The following is a 20,419-nucleotide window of genomic DNA, read 5'->3' on the forward strand; positions in this document are numbered from 1 at the left end:
GATTATAGTACACACTACTAATTGTGACAACCATTAATAGTAACACTTAGATTTTAGTACACACTACTAACTGTGACAACCATTAATAGTAACACTTAGATTATAGTACACATTACTAATTGTGACAATCATTAATAATAACACTTAGATTATAGTACACATTACTAATTGTGACAACCATTAATAATAACACTTAGATTATAGTACACATTACTAATTGTGAGAACCATTAATAATAACACTTAGATTATAGTACACACTACTAATTGTGACGACCATTAATAATAACACTTAGATTATAGTACACATTACTAATTTTGAATCAACCATTAATAGTAACACTTAGATTATAGTACACATTACTAATTGTGACAACCATTAATAGTAACACTTAGATTATAATACACACTACTAACTCTGACAACCATTAATAATAACACTTAGATTATAGTACTTACTACTAATTGTGACAACTATTAATAGTAACACTTAGATTATAGTACACACTACTAATTGTAACGACCATTAATAATAACTCTTAGATTATAGTACACATCACTAATTGTGACAATTGTTAATAATAACACTTAGATTATAGTACACACTACTAATTGTGACCTCCATTAATAGCAACACTTAGATTATAGTACACATTACTTGCTATGACAACCATTAATAATAACACTTAGATTATAGTACACACTACTAATTGTGACAACCATTAATAGTAACACTTAGATTATAGTAAACACTACTAATTGTGACAACCATTAATAGTAACACTTAGATTATAGTACACACTACTAATTAATAATAACACTTAGTGACAACCATTAATAATAACACTTAGATTATAGTACACACTACTAATTGTGACAACCATTAATAATAACACTTAGATTATAGTACACACTACTAATTGTGACAACCATTAATAGTAACACTTAGATTATAGTACACACTACTAATTGTGACAACCATTAATAGTAACACTTAGATTATAGTACACACTACTATTTTTGACAACAATTAATAGTAACACTTAGATTATAGTACACATTTCTAATTGCGACAACCATTAATAGTAACACTTAGATTATAGTACACATTACTTGCTATGACAACCATTAATAATAACACTTAGATTATAGTACACACTACCAATTGTTAAAACCATTAATAGTAACACTTAGATTATAGTACACACAACTAATTGTGAGAACCATTAATAGTAACACTTATATTATAGTACACACTACTAATTGTGACAACCTTTAATAGTAACACTTATATTATAGTACACACTACCAATTGTTAAAACCATTAATAGTAACACTTAGATTATAGTACACACAACTTAGATTATAGTACACACAACTAATTGTGAGAACCATTAATAGTAACACTTTGTATTATAGTACACACTACTAATTGTGACAACCATTAATAATAACACTTAGATGAAAGTACACATTACTAATTGTGACAACCATGAATAATAACATTTAGATTATAGTACACACTACTAATTGTGACAACTATTAATAATGACACTTAGATTATAGTACACACTACTAATTGTGACGACCATTAATAATAACACTTAGCTTATAGTACTTACTACTAATTGTGACAACTATTAATAGTAACACTTAGATTATAGTACACACTACTAATTGTGACGACCATTAATAATAACACTTAGATTATAGTACACACTACTAATTGTGACCTCCATTAATAGTAACACTTAGATTATAGTACACATCACTAATTGTGACAACTGTTAATAATAACACTTATATTATAGTACACACTACTAATTGTGACAACCATTAATAATAACACTTAGATTATAGTACACATTACTAGCTATAAGAACCATTAATAATTATACTTAGATTATAGTACATATTACCAATTTTGACAACCATTAATACTAAAACTTAGATTATAGTACACACTACTAATTGTGACAACCATTAAAATAACACTTAGATTATAGTACACATTACTAATTGTGTCAACCATTAATAGTAACACTTAGATTATAGTACACACTACTAATTGTGACCTCCATTAATAGTAACACTTAGATTATAGTACACATTACTTGCTATGACAACCATTAATAATAACACTTAGATTATAGTACACACTACTAATTGTGACAACCATTAATAGTAACACTTAGATTATAGTAAACACTACTAATTGTGACAACCATTAATAGTAACACTTAGATTATAGTACACATTACTAATTGTGACAACCATTAATAATAACACTTAGATTATAGCACACACTACTAATTGTGACAACCATTAATAATAACACTTAGATTATAGTACACACTACTAATTGTGACAACCATTAATAATAACACTTAGATTATAGTACACACTACTAATCTATTACAACCATTAATAATAACACTTAGATTATAGTAAACACTACTAATTGTGACAACCATTAATAATAACACTTAGATTATAGTACACACTACTAATTGTGACAACCATTAATAGTAACACTTAGATTATAGTACACACTACTAATTGTGACAACCATTAATAGTAACACGTAGATTGTAGTACACATTAGTTGCTATGACAACCATTAATAATAACACTTAGATTATAGTACACATTACTAATTGCGACAACCATTAATAATAACACGTAGATTGTAGTACACATTAGTTGCTATGACAACCATTAATAATAACACTTAGATTATAGTACACATTACTAGCTATTACAACCATTAATAATGACACTTAGATTATAGTACACACTACTAATTGTGACAACCATTAATAGTAACATTTAGATTATAGTACACACTACTAATTGTGACGACAATTAATAGTAACACTTAGATTATAGTACACATTACTAATTGCGACAACCATTAATAATAACACGTAGATTGTAGTACACATTAGTTGCTATGACAACCATTAATAATAACACTTATATTATAGTACACACCACTAATTGTGACAAACCATTAATAATTAGAGTCGTAAACTGAAACATGGAGTATGATAAATAAACGTATATTTGGCTCTGTTTTCATTGAAGACGGTTTTCAGTCAGTACTTAAAATAAATATATGAGAAATGGTGACAAGTGTTTAAGTATTTCGACGTTTGGTACAAAAAGCTCGACTTCAGAGTTGGATGACTTTGTTATTGTGGGTAATTATTTTCGGGTGTAGGGCAGAAGAGAGTATTTTTAATAAGGACGGCATATTTACTAGTTAGCCAGGTCAAAGGTCTGAGGTTTGAATACAAACAATCTTGGCTTTTAACTTGTATTAGTGGGAAAGCAACTACTCTGGGGTATTCGCCACCTACCGGACAACTCAGATCTGAGTAATGAGATTAACTCTTAGAATGCACTCACAGCTCAAAGAGTGGAATGTGTTTAGAGAAAAATCGTCGCTCAAATCTTGGGCTCCCAACTCAACATCCTGGTAAGCTAACTAATAGGCCCAGCCTGACAGAAGTCAATCCGTTAAAAATGTGGTGCGTATCTATAGTTTGGAAATATATTGTTGTGATTTTATTTAATTCAACTAAGTATTAGCACAATACATTAAGTGAAACCTTTACATGTATTTTTAAGTTTTTAATAGGCCCGGCATGGCCAAGCGTGTTAACAAGTGCGACTCGTAATCTGAGAATCGCGGGTTCGTATCCCGGTCGCTCCAAACATGCTCGCTCTTTCAGCCGTGGGGGCGTTATAATGTGACGATCGTTGATAAAAGAGTAGCCCAAGAGTTGGGTGTGGGTAGTGATGACTAACTGTCTTCTCTCTAGTATTACACTGCTAAATTAGGGACGGCTAGCGCAGATAGCCCTCGTGCAGCTTTGCGCGAAATTAAAAAAAACGAACAAAACAAGTTTTTAATAACATTTTTATTCCATATATAACTTAGTAAAACATACATTAACATGTTAAAATTAAATAAACACTACTCACCTCGCCCATAGGGACTTTCAAATCTTTCTATCTCTACAATGGAGGTGGAGGATATGGGTTATCCATAAGAGAACATCGAAAATAGAAGAAAAATAATAAAAATAGAGAAGGACATGAGATTGAAAGAACAATTCTGTAGCAACTTATGAAATTAAAATAATTTTCTTTAGGCTTTAAAAAGAATTCTTAATTCATTCTAGACAATTTACTACAATCAACTTTTGTTTGACAATGAAACAATTGTCAGTTTACTATATATGTATATTGTTATTAAACAAAACTATCTTTTTGTTAACCTGTAAATGACCTAAGAAGGTCAAAACCTTGTCTGCTGCTTTATTTTGGTAAAAGTGTTAATACACATACCAGCCATCCTGAGGTACACTTTTACTTCAAGTAAAAATCATACTAAACCCCTGCTATATTATTAAAACCAAGACAAATTTAGTTAGAACAAGTGACTTGATTCATGTTACTATAGACAATTCAGTGCATACGAAACATTTGAAAAACATTATCTGAATCAACCCTCAAATTAAATACTTGAAACCCGACAGCAAATGAAATGCCACGTTTATTTAATGAAAGTACCTTAACATTCCATGTGTAGAAAAAGTTTATGCAGGTATATAGTTAGCTTTCATTAGAATACGGTTAAAGATACACGTGAGCTAAGTAATTGTTATAGATGAAAATGGCACCTTATAAAACATATAAAATTGACACATTATAAAAAAACAAACAAACCCGAAATAAGTTAAACCCACATCTTAAACTTATAAAACACACAACGAAATCGTGGTTGGAACCATGGACTTTCCGGTCGCAGCTCTGCTCGAATAATTACAGGATAATGTCTGACTCAATAAATAATATAAACATTTCTATGTGTTTGTTTATATACACGACCACAGAAGAATTTTCAAAATGTAACAAAAGAGAACAAAAATGTCATATCGAGGCTGCTTCCTGGGATCATGGTGGAATTATGCAAGAAATCTTCTAAACTTTAGAACTTAATTACTGTCTTTTGTGTAAAGAATTAATGGCTAACGTGTTTGGAATGACAATACGAAGGTTCGTGGATCACGTCCCATTGACTTCCCTCACACACGCAGACAAAATGCTTTGTTATTTGGAGCTGTGGGTCAGTTATAAGTGAGACAGCCAAATCCAACTTTTTGTCAGTTAAAAATGACCTAATTTTTAGCAGCAGAATTTTTGACAAGCTGATTTCTTTCTGAAAATCATTTTCTAATATTAGGGACGGAAATAGACAGGATTTTAAGTAGTTTTGTGAAAAAAGTTTGAGACAAGCCAACAAAATATTAATTGTGGTAAAAGAAAAAAAAGCATTTCGAAAACTTACTTATTTATATCAAATAATGCGAACTTATCGAGTGAAAAAGACGTAAGTTTATTCCATTTCACTGAGACAAAAGCTTTCAATAAAAGTATTGTAAAACATGTAATTATTTAAATGATAACTTGAGTCTGTGAGGAAGATAAACAACCAAATAAACTGATATTTATACATGAAACGAGTGTGAATCATGTAATTATTGAAAAGTCATTATTTCTGATAATGTTCGGAATAGCTTAATAAGTTTATAGATTTTGCTTAATTTAAAAAGTGTTATGGAAGTTTAAATTTTTGAAAAACCACCACTATCTCCTGTTATTATTTTTGAAGATTTTATTCATGTTTTAAAAAGCAAATATACTGGGATAAAAGCTAACAGTATGAAGTATATACATTACTTATGTCACTATAATGATTGGAGTTAAATATATGGACTAGAAGGAAGGTACTTAGTCGACATCACCATACGCCAACTCTTGGGTTACTCTCATCAGACTGAACATTGGGAATTGATCGTCGTCTTCGAAATACGGAGTGCGTTTTGATAGAAACGAGACGCGAGCCACGAACTCTCGAAGATAAAATATTTTAGAGGTAATTAAGTTTCTTTAATTTGTATTTGATGTTTTTATTAAAGTCAAACACAAAGCTACATAAGAGGCTATTTGTGCTCCGCTCGCCACAGATATCGAAACCTGGATTCTAGCGTTGTAATTTTGTAGACACACCGCTGCCCATCTGGGGGGGGTTATTTTGTATGTATTTCACGTTCAAGCTATAGGTCAGCCCCACTATACTGTAATACTGGAGGGGTTTATAACCTCGTAATTTGTTTTTATCTTCTGAAGTTATCTGCACTCAGTACTGAGTTGAGATTCATTCTTCTGAACAGTTTTAAACATGTTAATTTTGAAACCTCCGGCAGTATTACAAGCAGTGGTAAAACAAGGAACAGAAATACTCTGGTAAGTAATTTACTGTAAACTTCCTTTTCTATCCGGATCCAGAATGGCAAGGTGGTTGGGGTGCTCTACTCACAATGTGAGAGTTGCGGGTTCGAATCCTCGTCATACCAAACATGGTCTTCCTTTCAATCACGGGGGTATCATTACATACTATCAATCCTATTATTTGTTGGTAAAAGAATAGCCCAAGAGTTGGCGGTGGATGGTGATGACTAGTTGCCTTCACTCTGGTCTTACATTGCTTAATTAGGAACGACTAGTGCAGATAGCCCTCGTGTAGTTTTGCGAAAAATTAAGAAAACAAACATATTCTTTAACAGATTATAATGTTACGGTCAATCCCAATATTCGTTGTTAAAAGTATAGCCCAAGAGTTGGCGGTGGGTGGTGAAGACTAGCTGCTTTCTCGCTCGTCTTACACTGCTAAATTAAGAACGACTAGCACAGATAGTCCTCGTAAAGCTTTGCGCGAAATTACAAAAAACAAAACAAACAATCAACTAAACTTGTTTGAAATGAAAGTGGCACAAAACTCCGAGAATGAGAAACGGTTAGAGTTTCTATTACTTGGAACTTCCATCCAGTGTATTCACAAAATCAAAGAGAAACGAGAACTGGCGGCCCACTTATGTTTTTTAATATTTAGTACCATACATAAAGTCTCATACAGAGTTGCGAAAACTTTTGATTTCAGTTCACAATGTTACTAAATTAATGATCAAACATAACCAATCAGATGTATCTCTTCATGTTTAATGTTGAAAAACTTTGAAATACGTATTTCAAGGTAAGACTTATTTTAATACGTATACAATATTGTACTAGAAGAATTGTTTCTTAAGTGTTAAAGGTTTGTGGATTTATAAATTACATTATATATCCTTCTAGTTTCAGTGACAGATGACGAATTATTACCTTAAAAAGTAATTCACTGCAATCATTACAGAACTGTTTAAAACACATGTTTCAGTTCCTTTCACGATGGCTCTAAGAGTGTGTTCGTTTTTTATTAATTTCTCGCAAAGCTACACGAGGGCTATCTTCACTAGCCGTCCCTAATTTTGCAGAGTAAGACAAGAGGAAAGGCAACTAGTCATTACCACCTACCGCCAACTCTTAGGCTACTCTTTTACAGTCACAAATAACGCCCCCACAGCTGAAAGAGTGAGTATGTTTGGTGTGATAGGGATTAGACCCTGTGATCCTCGTGTTACGAGTCAATAGGAGTTTCGATATACAACGTGTATAATACTTCAGTTAGCCTTTTGGTACACCGAGCGTCTGAGGTTTTATTTTATTTAAACACCAGCTCAAACTTGACTAGGATAATATTAGAAATCAAGCATCCAAGTCAAACCTGAGCATAACAAATTCCCACAGTGAACAACCCGATACCAGTAAGTACGAGACACAGCATTGTCTCAGTAACGCCCCATCACGAGAAGAAACGACTTACTAAGTTTTTTGTAATTTTCGTAGAATAATTATACATTGTGAAACGATACTGAACGTGTTTGTTTAATTCCGTTAAATATTTAGCTTAAGTATTACACTCATTTAAAGCACAATTCTATCTGGTATTTGGTGAAGATTATCATATGATACTAACACTGGTTAAAAGCTGGCAGACTATTAGAAACACCAGATTTCTTGGTTTACTTTCGTGTCAGGACAAAACATGGCAATTAATTGTCTCAGAAATTTTAGGCTTAGTAGTTACGGCACTTGGCTCGTACTCTGTGGGTCTCGGGTTTGAACCCCACCATTTAATATATTCTACCTTTCAGCCATGGGATGTTACAGTTTAAGGGAAAATCTAACTAGTTATTGATAAAGAAGGTGCTGACAACTGCTGATGTTGACTAACTTGTTTTCCTCTTGTGTATCACTTCAAATTTAGGGTCAGCTAACCCTAAACAGATAACCCGCGCGTAGCTTTGCGGAAAATTCAACAACGTAAAGCAAACACGATTTCTAATTATTCTAAATACGAGTTTATTGCAACTACAGTAAAAACAAATACCTTCTGCTGTTTAATCATCAAAATAACACTCAGTCTCCGTCATAGTTGATGCTAAAAATACAAGAAGTCGATAAATAACAGTCTCTTCGAGCTGCTTCTGACATCAAAAATGGTAACAAGAAAATAATCACAATAGAAACGGTTGTTATGACGACAGTCTGTAATAGTACCTGTAATAGTCTGAAGAGGAAAGTGAGCAAGTAGTCATTTCGTGTCGCATTTTTATTGCAAGTTTCTGTTGGCTTACATTAACATCAAAGACGATCTGTTTCTAGCCTACATTCGAAAAAAATTTAGAAAATGAAATATTTCAGATGTAAACTCACCCTTTTACAAAGACTGATAGGCAGAATACCTACATGAAATTGAAACTAATGAGAAAGTTAAGCGCTGTAAGAGCGGTGTTCACTATACCATCATATGTAGGCTTAACCTACAACCCAGACATAGGAAAAGGTTTGTTTTTTGTTTTGAATTTCGCGCAAAGCTACACGAGGGCTATCTGCGCTAGCCGTCCTTAATGTAGCAGTGTAAGACTAGAGAGAATGCCGCTAGTCATCACCACCCACCGCAAACTCTTGGGCTACTCTTTTACCAACGAATAGTGGGATTGACCGTCACATTATAACGCCCCACGGCTGAAAGTGCGAGCATATTTGGTGCGACGGGGATTCGAACCCGCAACCCTCAGATTACGAGTCGAACGCGTTAACTCACCTGGCCATGCCAGGGCCTCATAAGAAAATGAAATATTTACAGGGACAAGTGATGAGAGCTAATGATTGAAATTTGGCCCTAATCTAAAAAATGTAGTTTGTAATTTTCGTCTTTCTAAATCTCTTGATATACACAATTAGAACAATTGAGATTCAGAAGAATAATTAAACCCAAGATTTTATGAAAGAAAACGTGTGTATGTAACATCTCGATTCACTTTAGGCCTAGAGAAAGGAAAATTGTAAAGTTGTAACGCTGTGAAAGTTAGGTTTTCACTGTCGTTCGGCGATAGACAACTATTGTTTCTTTGGACGTTTTATTTGGAGACATATTTAAAAAAAAATCAACAAGAACACACGCCCTTTTAGAACTCCTTGGTATACTTAACGCTATAGAATATAATCAACACGAAAATGGCTGGGTTGCTTGGTGTGTTAGGGAAAGTTAAAGATAAAGATACGATATGGTGGCAATATACAGCATGACGGTAATTGGTAACACCAGTGAAAGAACTTTCCACATGAGAAGTCAACGCTTGTAGACAAAACTCATGAGTTTGTCACCTACTCCTCAGCTTTGAACATTCCAGAAAATTATGTTCTGTACGATAGAAATGTCCAGACTATTAGGTCACGTATTTGTTTATTCGCATCCTGTTGAAGCAAAAATGTCTCCCCACTTTGTGGCCGCGGATAAGCTGAAAGAGCGACACCTACATTTTATCAATCATTCAGACAAGAGCTGCTCAGAATAGGTGGTGGGTGCTCTTGGCCAGCTGCCTTCTATCTGATTATCTGATCTGATTTATTGTTTTAGGGCCTGGCATGGTAAAATGGTAGGAGGCTCGACTCATAATCTGTGGGTCACAGGTTCGAATCCCTGTTCTACCAAATATACTCGCTCTTTAAGCCGTGAGCGCGTTATAATGTGACGATCAATCCCACTGTTCGTTCATTTCAACTTTAGGGACGATTAAATTCCGATCGTCCATCGTCTATGTTATAATAAACACGTAAGGGAGTTTTTAGTTTCAGAATTGGTTTCAAGAACACAGACACAGACCCACACACATGTATAATACTTGGGTGTTAGATGTACATGTATAAGTTAATTTGTTTTATAACAAAGTTGTTAAAGCTACTTGCCATCGCCGTTAAATATGAGTTTCTCACCACAGGAAAGGCAACCAGCTGACAGCAGCTTCCGCCAACTCATGGGACGTGTTTTTATTATCGAATAATGAGATTGACTGTCACATTATAACGTCCATCCAGCTGAAAGGCCGAGCATGTTTGGTGTCTGGTTTCGATTCCGCCAGCGCTTATTGTAAGTCCATCACCATAGCCACCAGGCATGTAACTTAATAACCAATGTATTCATTGCGTTGTTTTATTCTTGATCTGACATGTGCGGTAGACGTAAAAGTTAAAACCTTTATCCTTTCTTAGGATCTATCTTAAATATCTAGGCTATAGAGCGCTTAATGTTTTGTGTTTATATATCCGATAGAAGATCCTGTAATATTCTATTTGCACTTTGCAACTTTACAATGAATATAAATTCCCAATAAGAAATAACTTAAGATGCTTTTATTTCTATATCATTCAAATCAAAATTAAACCAATATAAAGGAAAATCTTTATACCTATACTAACTAATAACCTGACATCTAACTCTATACTCTTTACAATCTCGAACCAGTTCACACTCTTGTCCTTAAGACATGTGCTCTGCAGTTGCAAACTCTCTTTATTAACCTGAAGATGACCTGAGAAGGTCGAAACGTTGTTTTGTACTTTATTTTAATTACAGTTTTAATATCCATACCAGCCGTCTTCAGAAAACACCAGCTATACAGGTTTCATATGCTAATATCCCTCATATCAGAAACATGACTCAATAAACTTTGTTTGGATAAATTAATTTAATTATTGATTAAGTTATTTTCAGGAAAGAAGGTCTGAATAACCTCAATAAATAAGTTATATTAAAACAATTTCGGAACCTAAATACGTTGTTATGCTTTTCTGATGAACATTTATTTTTAATTACAAAAGGCTACATTGTACAGTCATGTCCAAAGCCATTCCCTCCTTCCTGCTATCTTTCCTAGTGCCTGTTTTAATAGTCCAATCACACAGAAAACCACCTGTGATGTAACCGGCCGCTTGACTGGTGTTTCTTTGTATGGCCTTTTTATGAATACCCGTTTATTCATTCAACTCTTTGAGGTGAATTCACAGTTCAATGTACATGTGTCATTTTACAGACAGAGATCCTTCTTAGTCATATTTCGTGCTGACACTTTAGGACACATGAATGATTTTTGTCACTGAACTTGAACGTGATTTGTGAGGACTACATGACTTTAAAGGTCTCTTTCTGGATGTGTCCTATTCCCTCATCATCACCCCTAAGTTTGGTCCGAATTCCTGTGTTTTCTAAAACTATTACGTGCAAGAAATATCCCTGTCTTGGAAGTTCTAAACCTCCGTTCTAGAATCTTCTTTATGATCTGAGCGTTCGTACACTTATAAAAATGAATAAACAGAGTTTCGGATTTTATGTAAAAACAGCAAACCTGTCTATTAACGGACAAAAGTAAAGCGAACTGAACAAGCTATAAAAAATAAAAATTACGTTCTATGTTTTTTCGCAATTATGAATATATAGATCATAGGTAAGAAGGGTATAGAGAAGATTTCTTGAATATCTAAGTCCACGTACTAGCAGACCATTTGGTCGGGTTTGAATATGGAATTCAAAATGTTGACATCATCCAATTACCCTTGCTTTTCTGTACATAGTAATGTTTGTCTGACAAACGACGTTTCAATACGATGTTGCTCCTTGCTCTCACTTACAATGTTACAACTTTCTTGCTTAAATTACTACACTCCATTTTTGGACCTTCACCTACACTTCATATATGTTTAGTATACCAAACTTTCAGTATCACATAGAATTTTACATCTAAACCTTACTTATAATGTTACATTACTCTCTTAGTTAGAACACTACACTTCACTTTTACTTAGATTGTTACATTACTCTCTTAGTTAGAACACTACACTTCATTTTTACTTATAATGTTACATTACTCTCTTAGTTAGAACACTACACTTCACTTTTACTTAGATTGTTACATTACTCTCTTAGTTAGAACACTACACTTCATTTTTACTTAGAATGTTACATTACTCTCTTAGTTAGAACACTACACTTCACTTTTACTTAGAATGTTACATTACTCTCTTAGTTAGAACACTACACTTCACTTTAATTGAATTGTTACATTACTCTCTTAGTTAGAACACTACACTTCACTTTTACTTAGATTGTTACATTACTCTCTTAGTTAGAACACTACACTTCATTTTTACTTAGAATGTTACATTACTCTCTTAGTTAGAACACTACACTTCACTTTTACTTAGAATGTTACATTACTCTCTTAGTTAGAACACTACACTTCACTTTTACTTGAATTGTTACATTACTCTCTTAGTTAGAACACTACACTTCATTTTTACTTAGAATGTTACATTACTCTCCTAGTTAGAACACTACACTTCACTTTTACTTAGATTGTTACATTACTCTCTTAGTTAGAACACTACACTTCATTTTTACTTAGAATGTTACATTACTCTCTTAGTTAGAACACTACAATTCACTTTTACTTAGAATGTTACATTACTCTCTTAGTTAGAACACTACACTTCACTTTTACTTGAATTGCTACATTACTCTCTTAGTTAGAACACTACACTTCACTTTTACTTAAATTGTTACATTACTCTCTTAGTTAGAACACTACACTTCACTTTTACTTAGAATGTTACATTAATCTCTTAGTTAGAACACTACACCTCACTTTTACTTAGAATGTTACATTACTTTCTTTGTTAGAACACTACACTTCACATTTACTTATAATGTTACATTACTCTCTTAGTTAGAACACTACACTTCACTTTTACTTATAATGTTACATTATTTTCTTAGTTAGAACGCTACACTTCACTTTAACTTAGATTATTACATTATTCTCTTAGTTAGAACACTACACTTTACTTTTACCTAGATTGTTACATTACTTTCTTAGTTAGAACACTACACTTCACTTTTACTTATAATGTTACGTTACTCTCTCAGTTAGAACACTACACTTCATTTTTACTTATAATGTTACATTACTCTCTTAGTTAGAACACTACACTTAACATTACTTAGATTGTTACATTATTCTCTTAGTTAGAACACTACACTTCATTTTTACTTATAATGTTACATTACTCTCTTAGTTAGAACACTACACTTCATTTTTACTTGTAATGTTGCATTACTCTCTTAGTTAGAACACTACACTTCACTATTACTTAGATTGTTATATTACTCTCTTAGTTAGAACACTACACTTAATTTTTACTTATAATGTTACATTACTCTCCTAGTTAGAACACTACACTTCATTTTTACTTGTAATGTTACATTACTCTCTTAGTTAGAACACTACACTTCATTTTTACTTATAATGTTACATTACTCTCTTAGTTAGAACACTACACTTCATTTTACTTGTAATGTTGCATTACTCTCTTAGTTAGAACACTACACTTCATTTTTACTTGTAATGTTGCATTACTTCTTAGTTAGAACACTACAATTCACTTTTACTTAGAATGTTACATTAGAATTTAGTCAAAATGCTACACTAATCTCTTACATAGAATACAAAATCTTACTTTTGTTTAGAATACGACACCTCACGCTTATTAAAATGTTACCTTCTTTTCTTAACTAGGATGTAATACTTTCCTTTTACTTAGAATGTAACATTTTCCTTTTACTTAGAACGTTGCATTTCTGTTCTACTCAGAATATCACACCTAATATTTACTTAGAGCGTTACACTATGCTCTAACGTAAATGTTACACCTTCTCTGATGTAAAATTACACGTATCATCTTTCCTTAAAATGTTGTATCACATTCTTATCGAGAATGTCACAGCCTACTTTTATTTCGATTATCACAAACTGTTTCGATGTTGAATATTACAGCTGAATCTCAACACACATCTTTTGAGATGTCCTTTATGATATTAATACTTGCAATCGCTAAGACATACCGCTCTTACTTCGAAACATAATGCTTTATTACTTTAAGCTAACACAGGATGTCGTAACTGAATACGTCTAACTTTAGGCTTAGCTATCAAAACGCACCACTTTTGTATTGATCGACTTTCATAAGTTTTACGTAGGTTGTTATTGAAGTTCAATTTTCTTACATAAATAATATATCCAGTTCCAGACTTCAATTTAAAAAATGTAATTTTATTGTTTGTTTTAACTGAAAGAAATTGAAAGAGTAGATAAGAGTGGATTGTATGGAAGATTGGTTTGTATGGAAGATTGGTTTCTTCCAACATTCACTCCAAGGTTCATCTCGATTTATTTGGACAAGCGGTACAGAAAAACATCTTGAAATTAAATTTCATAAATCGAACATTTTATATATTTTTCTTATTTTTTACAGAATTAATAATAAAACACAACGTAGCATTAAGTCTTACCGAACTTAATAATACAAGAAGAAAAATGAACTTTGAAAAAAACTAAGCATTTCACCCTTCGTCACTGACAAATTCAGACTAAAACTGAACATTTTTTGCAGCTAAGAATACCTGATTAATAACCATGTCGGTTCAAATAATCACTTCATTTCTGGTCAGATGATCCCTGTCAGCTTTGTAACCTTTTTCCTTGAGTACAAGAAAAAAAATAAGATAAGAGAACGCTGATATAAAAACAACATTAATTTTTGATTCGCTCAAGCTATGGAAAAAACTCTCGCGAAGAGATGGAAGCAAACTGTTCAATCATGAAAGTTCTTCATTGGCCATAGTGTTCTAGCAAACCAAGTGACTGTTATCTGTTGACAAGAGCTCAGTACACAAACTTTAAGCATGAGTCAAACACAGTTTTGTTCTTGAGATAAAGTACTATTTTTTCTATTTCTTTAATCGCTACTTGTTTTTATTGATTCATGAAGTCTTTTTTGTTTGTTTTTAATCCCGTGTAAAGCTACACGAAAGCTATCTGTACTAATCGTTCTAATTTAGCAATGTAAGACTAGAGGGAAGGTAGCTAGCCATCACCATCCACCGCCAATTCTTGGTCTTTTCTTTTACCAATGACGATTTGGATTGACAGTAACTTTATAACACCTTTAGAGTTGAAAGGGCGAGTATATTTGGTGTAAAATGGATTCAAATCCATGACCCTTAGATTAAGAATTGAGCGCCCTAATCACTTGTTCATGTCATGAGGTCCGAAGAAACGTGTAGGTTCATGAATGCTGCCCGGCATGGCCAGGTGGTTAAGCCACTCGAGTAGCAATCTGAGGGTCGCAGGTTGGAATCCCCGTCGCACCAAACATGTTCGCCCTTTGAGCCGTGGGGGCGACATAATGTGATGGTCAATCCCACTATTCGTTGGTAAAAGAATATCCCAAGAGTTGGCGGTGGGTGATGATGAATAGCTGCCTTCTCTCGAGTCATATATTGCTAAATTCGAAATGGCTAGCACAGCCTTCGTGTAGCTTTGTGCAAAATTAAAATAATAACAACAAATAAACCAGGTATTGTACTCAAACCCTTGTGGAGTCGTGTGATACTGTCTTGAATCATTCCATCTGATTTGTTGTTCAAAATTTGTGGAGACTGTGTACCTAAAAACTGCGGGTCTCTAGCCTTGCTGTTTATCCTCGTGCGCAAAAGGTTCTGTTTAAGTTGATAATTCTGCATTCATTATTATATTGACGTTATATTTTTTTATTAATAAACTTTCAATTTTTCTTATTGGTTCCAACATTAACTTTCTCAATTTTTCATAATTATTACAGAATGAAACGCCCCCTTCACTGATTACCATTTTGTCCGTCCCCCGATGAGACAACGGTAAATTTAGATAATTATTACGCCAAAATTCGAGGTTTGATTCTGCGCAATGGACACAGAAGATGAGCCAGTATGGCTTAGCTCTAAAATAAACAAGAAATACAATTTATATTTTTTATTGATTTTTAGCGCCACCTATTTTCGTTTTTTATAAGCTAGGACATTAATTTCTTCATTGTCTAACTGATGTTACTGTTCCTTTTGTATATAACATAGGTTTGGCTGCATGTGACGAATGTGTTAACGTCACTTTGCTTTTCTTCACCATTAACTATTTCTATAGACACTCACTGTTCTCCACCTAAACCAAAGTAATCCAATTCTTATTACTAAACTTCGCGAATCTGTTTCTACTTCTTATACAATTTTCTCAAATCCTCAATCCAATTGTTCTACGTCAGAACAATCTGTTTTATTGAATCAGTTTTTCCTGAGTTAAAATATATTGTTTCTTGAGGAATGAATCCCAGTAAAGACAATATTAACTTCGTTCCATGAGTGAACCAGTAATCATGGAGCTTTTGAGACCTTAAGTACCATATTAGACTGACAGTTCAGTCCCACTATTCAGCTGATGATAATGGTTGTCAACCTATGTAGTAGTCTATTGAGACCTTAAGTACCATATAAGACTGACAGTTAAATCCCACTATTTAGCTGATGATAATGGTTGTCAACCTATGTAGCAGTCTATTGAGACCTTAAGTACCATATAAGACTGACAGTTCAATCCCACTATTCAGCTGATGATAATGGTTGTCAACCTATGTAGCAGTCTATTGAGACCTTAAGTACCATATAAGACTGACAGTTAAATCCCACTATTCAGCTGATGATAATGGTTGTCAACCTATGTAGCAGTCTTTTGAGACCTTAAGTACCATATAAGACTGACAGTTCAATCCCACTATTCAGCTGATGATAATGGTTGTCAACCTATGTAGCAGTCTATTGAGACCTTAAGTACCATATAAGAGTGATAGTTAAATCCCACTATTTAGCTGATGATAATGGTTGTCAACCTATGTAGCAGTCTATCATCTTAATAAAAGTGACAGCACAAACAACTTTTAAGTATCTTTAGAAGAAACCCAACAAACAGTATAAATTAGCTTACATAAAACTTTTATTAACGGAAATGCACACGTCTCTGTTTTCAAACACGTGTAAGATATTTCAGACAAATGTTAAGAAAATCGTTTGTGACTTAAATCCAGGACAGCTGAACTCATTAGATTTTTAGGCTGGCGAATCGAAAGTTTCGAACTGTTCTAATTTCGTGTTGTATAAAATTTAATGGGCTGCAACTTCCTGTGGAATGAACTGGGAAGAAACGTTTTGACGTCTCTGTTGAGGTCTTCTTTCCTGAGTAAAGAAACCAAAACGTTGTCCTCTATTTATTCAACATGTATTTGCAGTCTATTAAATTTCTCAAACCTACAGTGACTAAAGTTCCACCTAAACAGCATCTCAAAATGCCATAAAGAAGCATCTCCTACCTTATATAATGACATCACGGTCATTTAGGGCACAGTTACCAATCGTTTCATTATCGCATGATTGAATGAGTGAAAACATAATGTTAGGGCACAGTTACCAATCTTGTCATTATAGCATGATTGAATGAGTGAAAACATAATGTTAGGGCACAGTTACCAATCTTGTCACTATAGCATGATTGAATGAGTGAAAATATAATGTTATGGCACAGTTACCAATCTTGTCATTAAGCATGATTGAATGAGTGAAAACATAATGTTAGGGCACAGTTATTAATCTTGTCACTATAGCATGATTGAATGAGTGAAAACATAATGTTAGGGCACAGTTATTAATCTTGTCACTATAGCATGATTGAATGAGTGAAAACATAATATTAGGGCACAGTTACCAATCTTGTCATTATAGTATGATTGAATGAGTGAAAACATAATGTTAGGGCAGAGTTACCAATCTTGTCATTATAGCATGATTGAATGAGTGAAAACATAATGTTAGGGCACAGTTACCAATCTTGTCATTATAGCATGATTGAATGAGTGAAAACATAATGTTAGGGCACAGTTATTAATCTTGTCACTATAGCATGATTGAATGAGTGAAAACATAATGTTAGGGCACAGTTACTAATCTTGTCATTATAGTATGATTGAATGAGTGAAAACATAATGTTAGGGCACAGTTACCAATCTTGTCATTATAGTATGATTGAATGAGTGAAAACATAATGTTAGGGCACAGTTACCAATCTTGTCATTATAGCATGATTGAATGAGTGAAAACATAATGTTAGGGCACAGTTACTAATCTTGTCATTATAGCATGATTGAATGAGTGAAAACATAATGTTAGGGCACAGTTACTAATCTTGTCATTATAGTATGATTGAATGAGTGAAAACATAATGTTAGGGCACAGTTACTAATCTTGTCATTATAGTATGATTGAATGAGTGAAAACATAATGTTAGGGCACAGTTACCAATCTTGTCATTATAGTATGATTGAATGAGTGAAAACATAATGTTAGGGCACAGTTACCAATCTTGTCATTATAGTATGATTGAAAGAGTGAAAACATAATGTTAGGGCACAGTTACCAATCTTGTCATTATAGTATGATTGAAAGAGTGAAAACATAATGTTAGGGCACAGTTACCAATCTTGTCATTATAGTATGATTGAATGAGTGAAAACATAATGTTAGGGCACAGTTACCAATCTTGTCATTATAGCATGATTGAATGAGTGAAAACATAATGTTAGGGCACAGTTACCAATCTTGTCATTATAGCATGATTGAATGAGTGAAAACATAATGTTAGGGCACAGTTACTAATCTTGTCATTATAGCATGATTGAATGAGTGAAAACATAATGTTAGGGCACAGTTACTAATCTTGTCATTATAGTATGATTGAATGAGTGAAAACATAATGTTAGGGCACAGTTACCAATCTTGTCATTATAGTATGATTGAATGAGTGAAAACATAATGTTAGGGCACAGTTACCAATCTTGTCATTATAGCATGATTGAAAGAGTGAAAACATAATGTTAGGGCACAGTTACCAATCTTGTCATTATAGTATGATTGAAAGAGTGAAAACATAATGTTAGGGCACAGTTACCAATCTTGTCATTATAGTATGATTGAAAGAGTGAAAACATAATGTTAGGGCACAGTTACCAATCTTGTCATTATAGTATGATTGAATGAGTGAAAACATAATGTTAGAGCACAGTTACCAATCTTGTCATTATAGTATGATTGAATGAGTAAAAACATAATGCTAGTGACTATATACTATTATTTGGATATATTAAAGTAGTTATTAAACAATAATTTACATATTAATTACAATAAACACAATTCTCTTATCCATTGACCCAATTAACTTGAGGAGAGAATCATCAATATCCATTGTGTTGGATCATAATAAATAAATTTGTTTAAAAAGTAACATGTCCGCACACGCTCAAGAAAACAGCTTCCACGTGCAGATATACTCTCGTTTCAGGCAACATCCATATGACACACGTGCCTACGTTCTCAACGATTTTGTGTAGACTCTCATAATAGACTTGGTTGAGCAATCTTCGCACAAATTCTTTCACTTATATAAGCAATAAGAATACACTTCGTTAAGTTGTTCTAAAATAGAAAATATAACAAACATGTTTATGTAAAATAAGTGAAGAAAGATTTAGGAAAGGAAGTGAGGTTCCCTAAATATCAGTTTGTTTGATACCGGATATCAACTGAAAGCTTTAATTTTCTCAAACTCGTAAGGTGATAAACAGTGTTTGTAATTAGTGAACCTTAAGGGGTTTCTTTTATAAAACCCAACTTCGTTATTAAGCATCTGATTCTGCATTATATATAAAGAACTAGATACTGATAAAATGAAATATAAATGATGTAGCAGGATGTGCTAGCAGCTTCGTGTTAGCTATCAACTGTTTGAATTTGTACATTTGTTTGTGCAAAACTTCATAGTTCTCAACACGATAAATTAAGGCACTCTGTTTACAGCTAAAAACATATTTTAAAACAACAACAATAATTTATCTGACACTAAAATAACAAAAATGACAGTGCATGTAGCGAACAGCTAGTTTTTTATGTATTATTTAATATTAATGTGTTTGTTAATATATCTAGTTTCATAATTTATATCTTTCATTATTATATATCGTTATTATAAATATTGCTTCCTACTATCTTAACATGTGGATGTACATGTAAGACTAATATAGATGAGCTGATTTCGACCGAATATTATCGCTGATCGTTCTTGTTAGAAATTGTCTCGGCCGAAATCCTAATAATTCCAGAAGACAGACGAAACAATGCATTATAATAGGTATAAGAAAAAACCGTAGGACGGTAACAC

At 33.1% G+C, this 20,419-nt stretch overlaps 1 protein-coding gene across 1 annotated transcript in view; it reads right to left on the minus strand.

The window, feature by feature from the left end:
• LOC143248199 (uncharacterized) overlaps positions 1-20,419 on the minus strand; it is a 129,169-nt gene that overhangs the window by 93,430 nt on the left and 15,320 nt on the right. The window contains exon 2 of the mRNA XM_076496631.1: positions 3,990-4,022. Coding sequence (XP_076352746.1) covers positions 3,990-4,022 — 33 coding nt within the window. The remainder of the gene's footprint in view (positions 1-3,989; positions 4,023-20,419) is intronic.

Source organism: Tachypleus tridentatus, chromosome 4 (assembly GCF_004210375.1).
Source record: "Tachypleus tridentatus isolate NWPU-2018 chromosome 4, ASM421037v1, whole genome shotgun sequence".
NCBI lineage: Eukaryota > Metazoa > Arthropoda > Merostomata > Xiphosura > Limulidae > Tachypleus > Tachypleus tridentatus.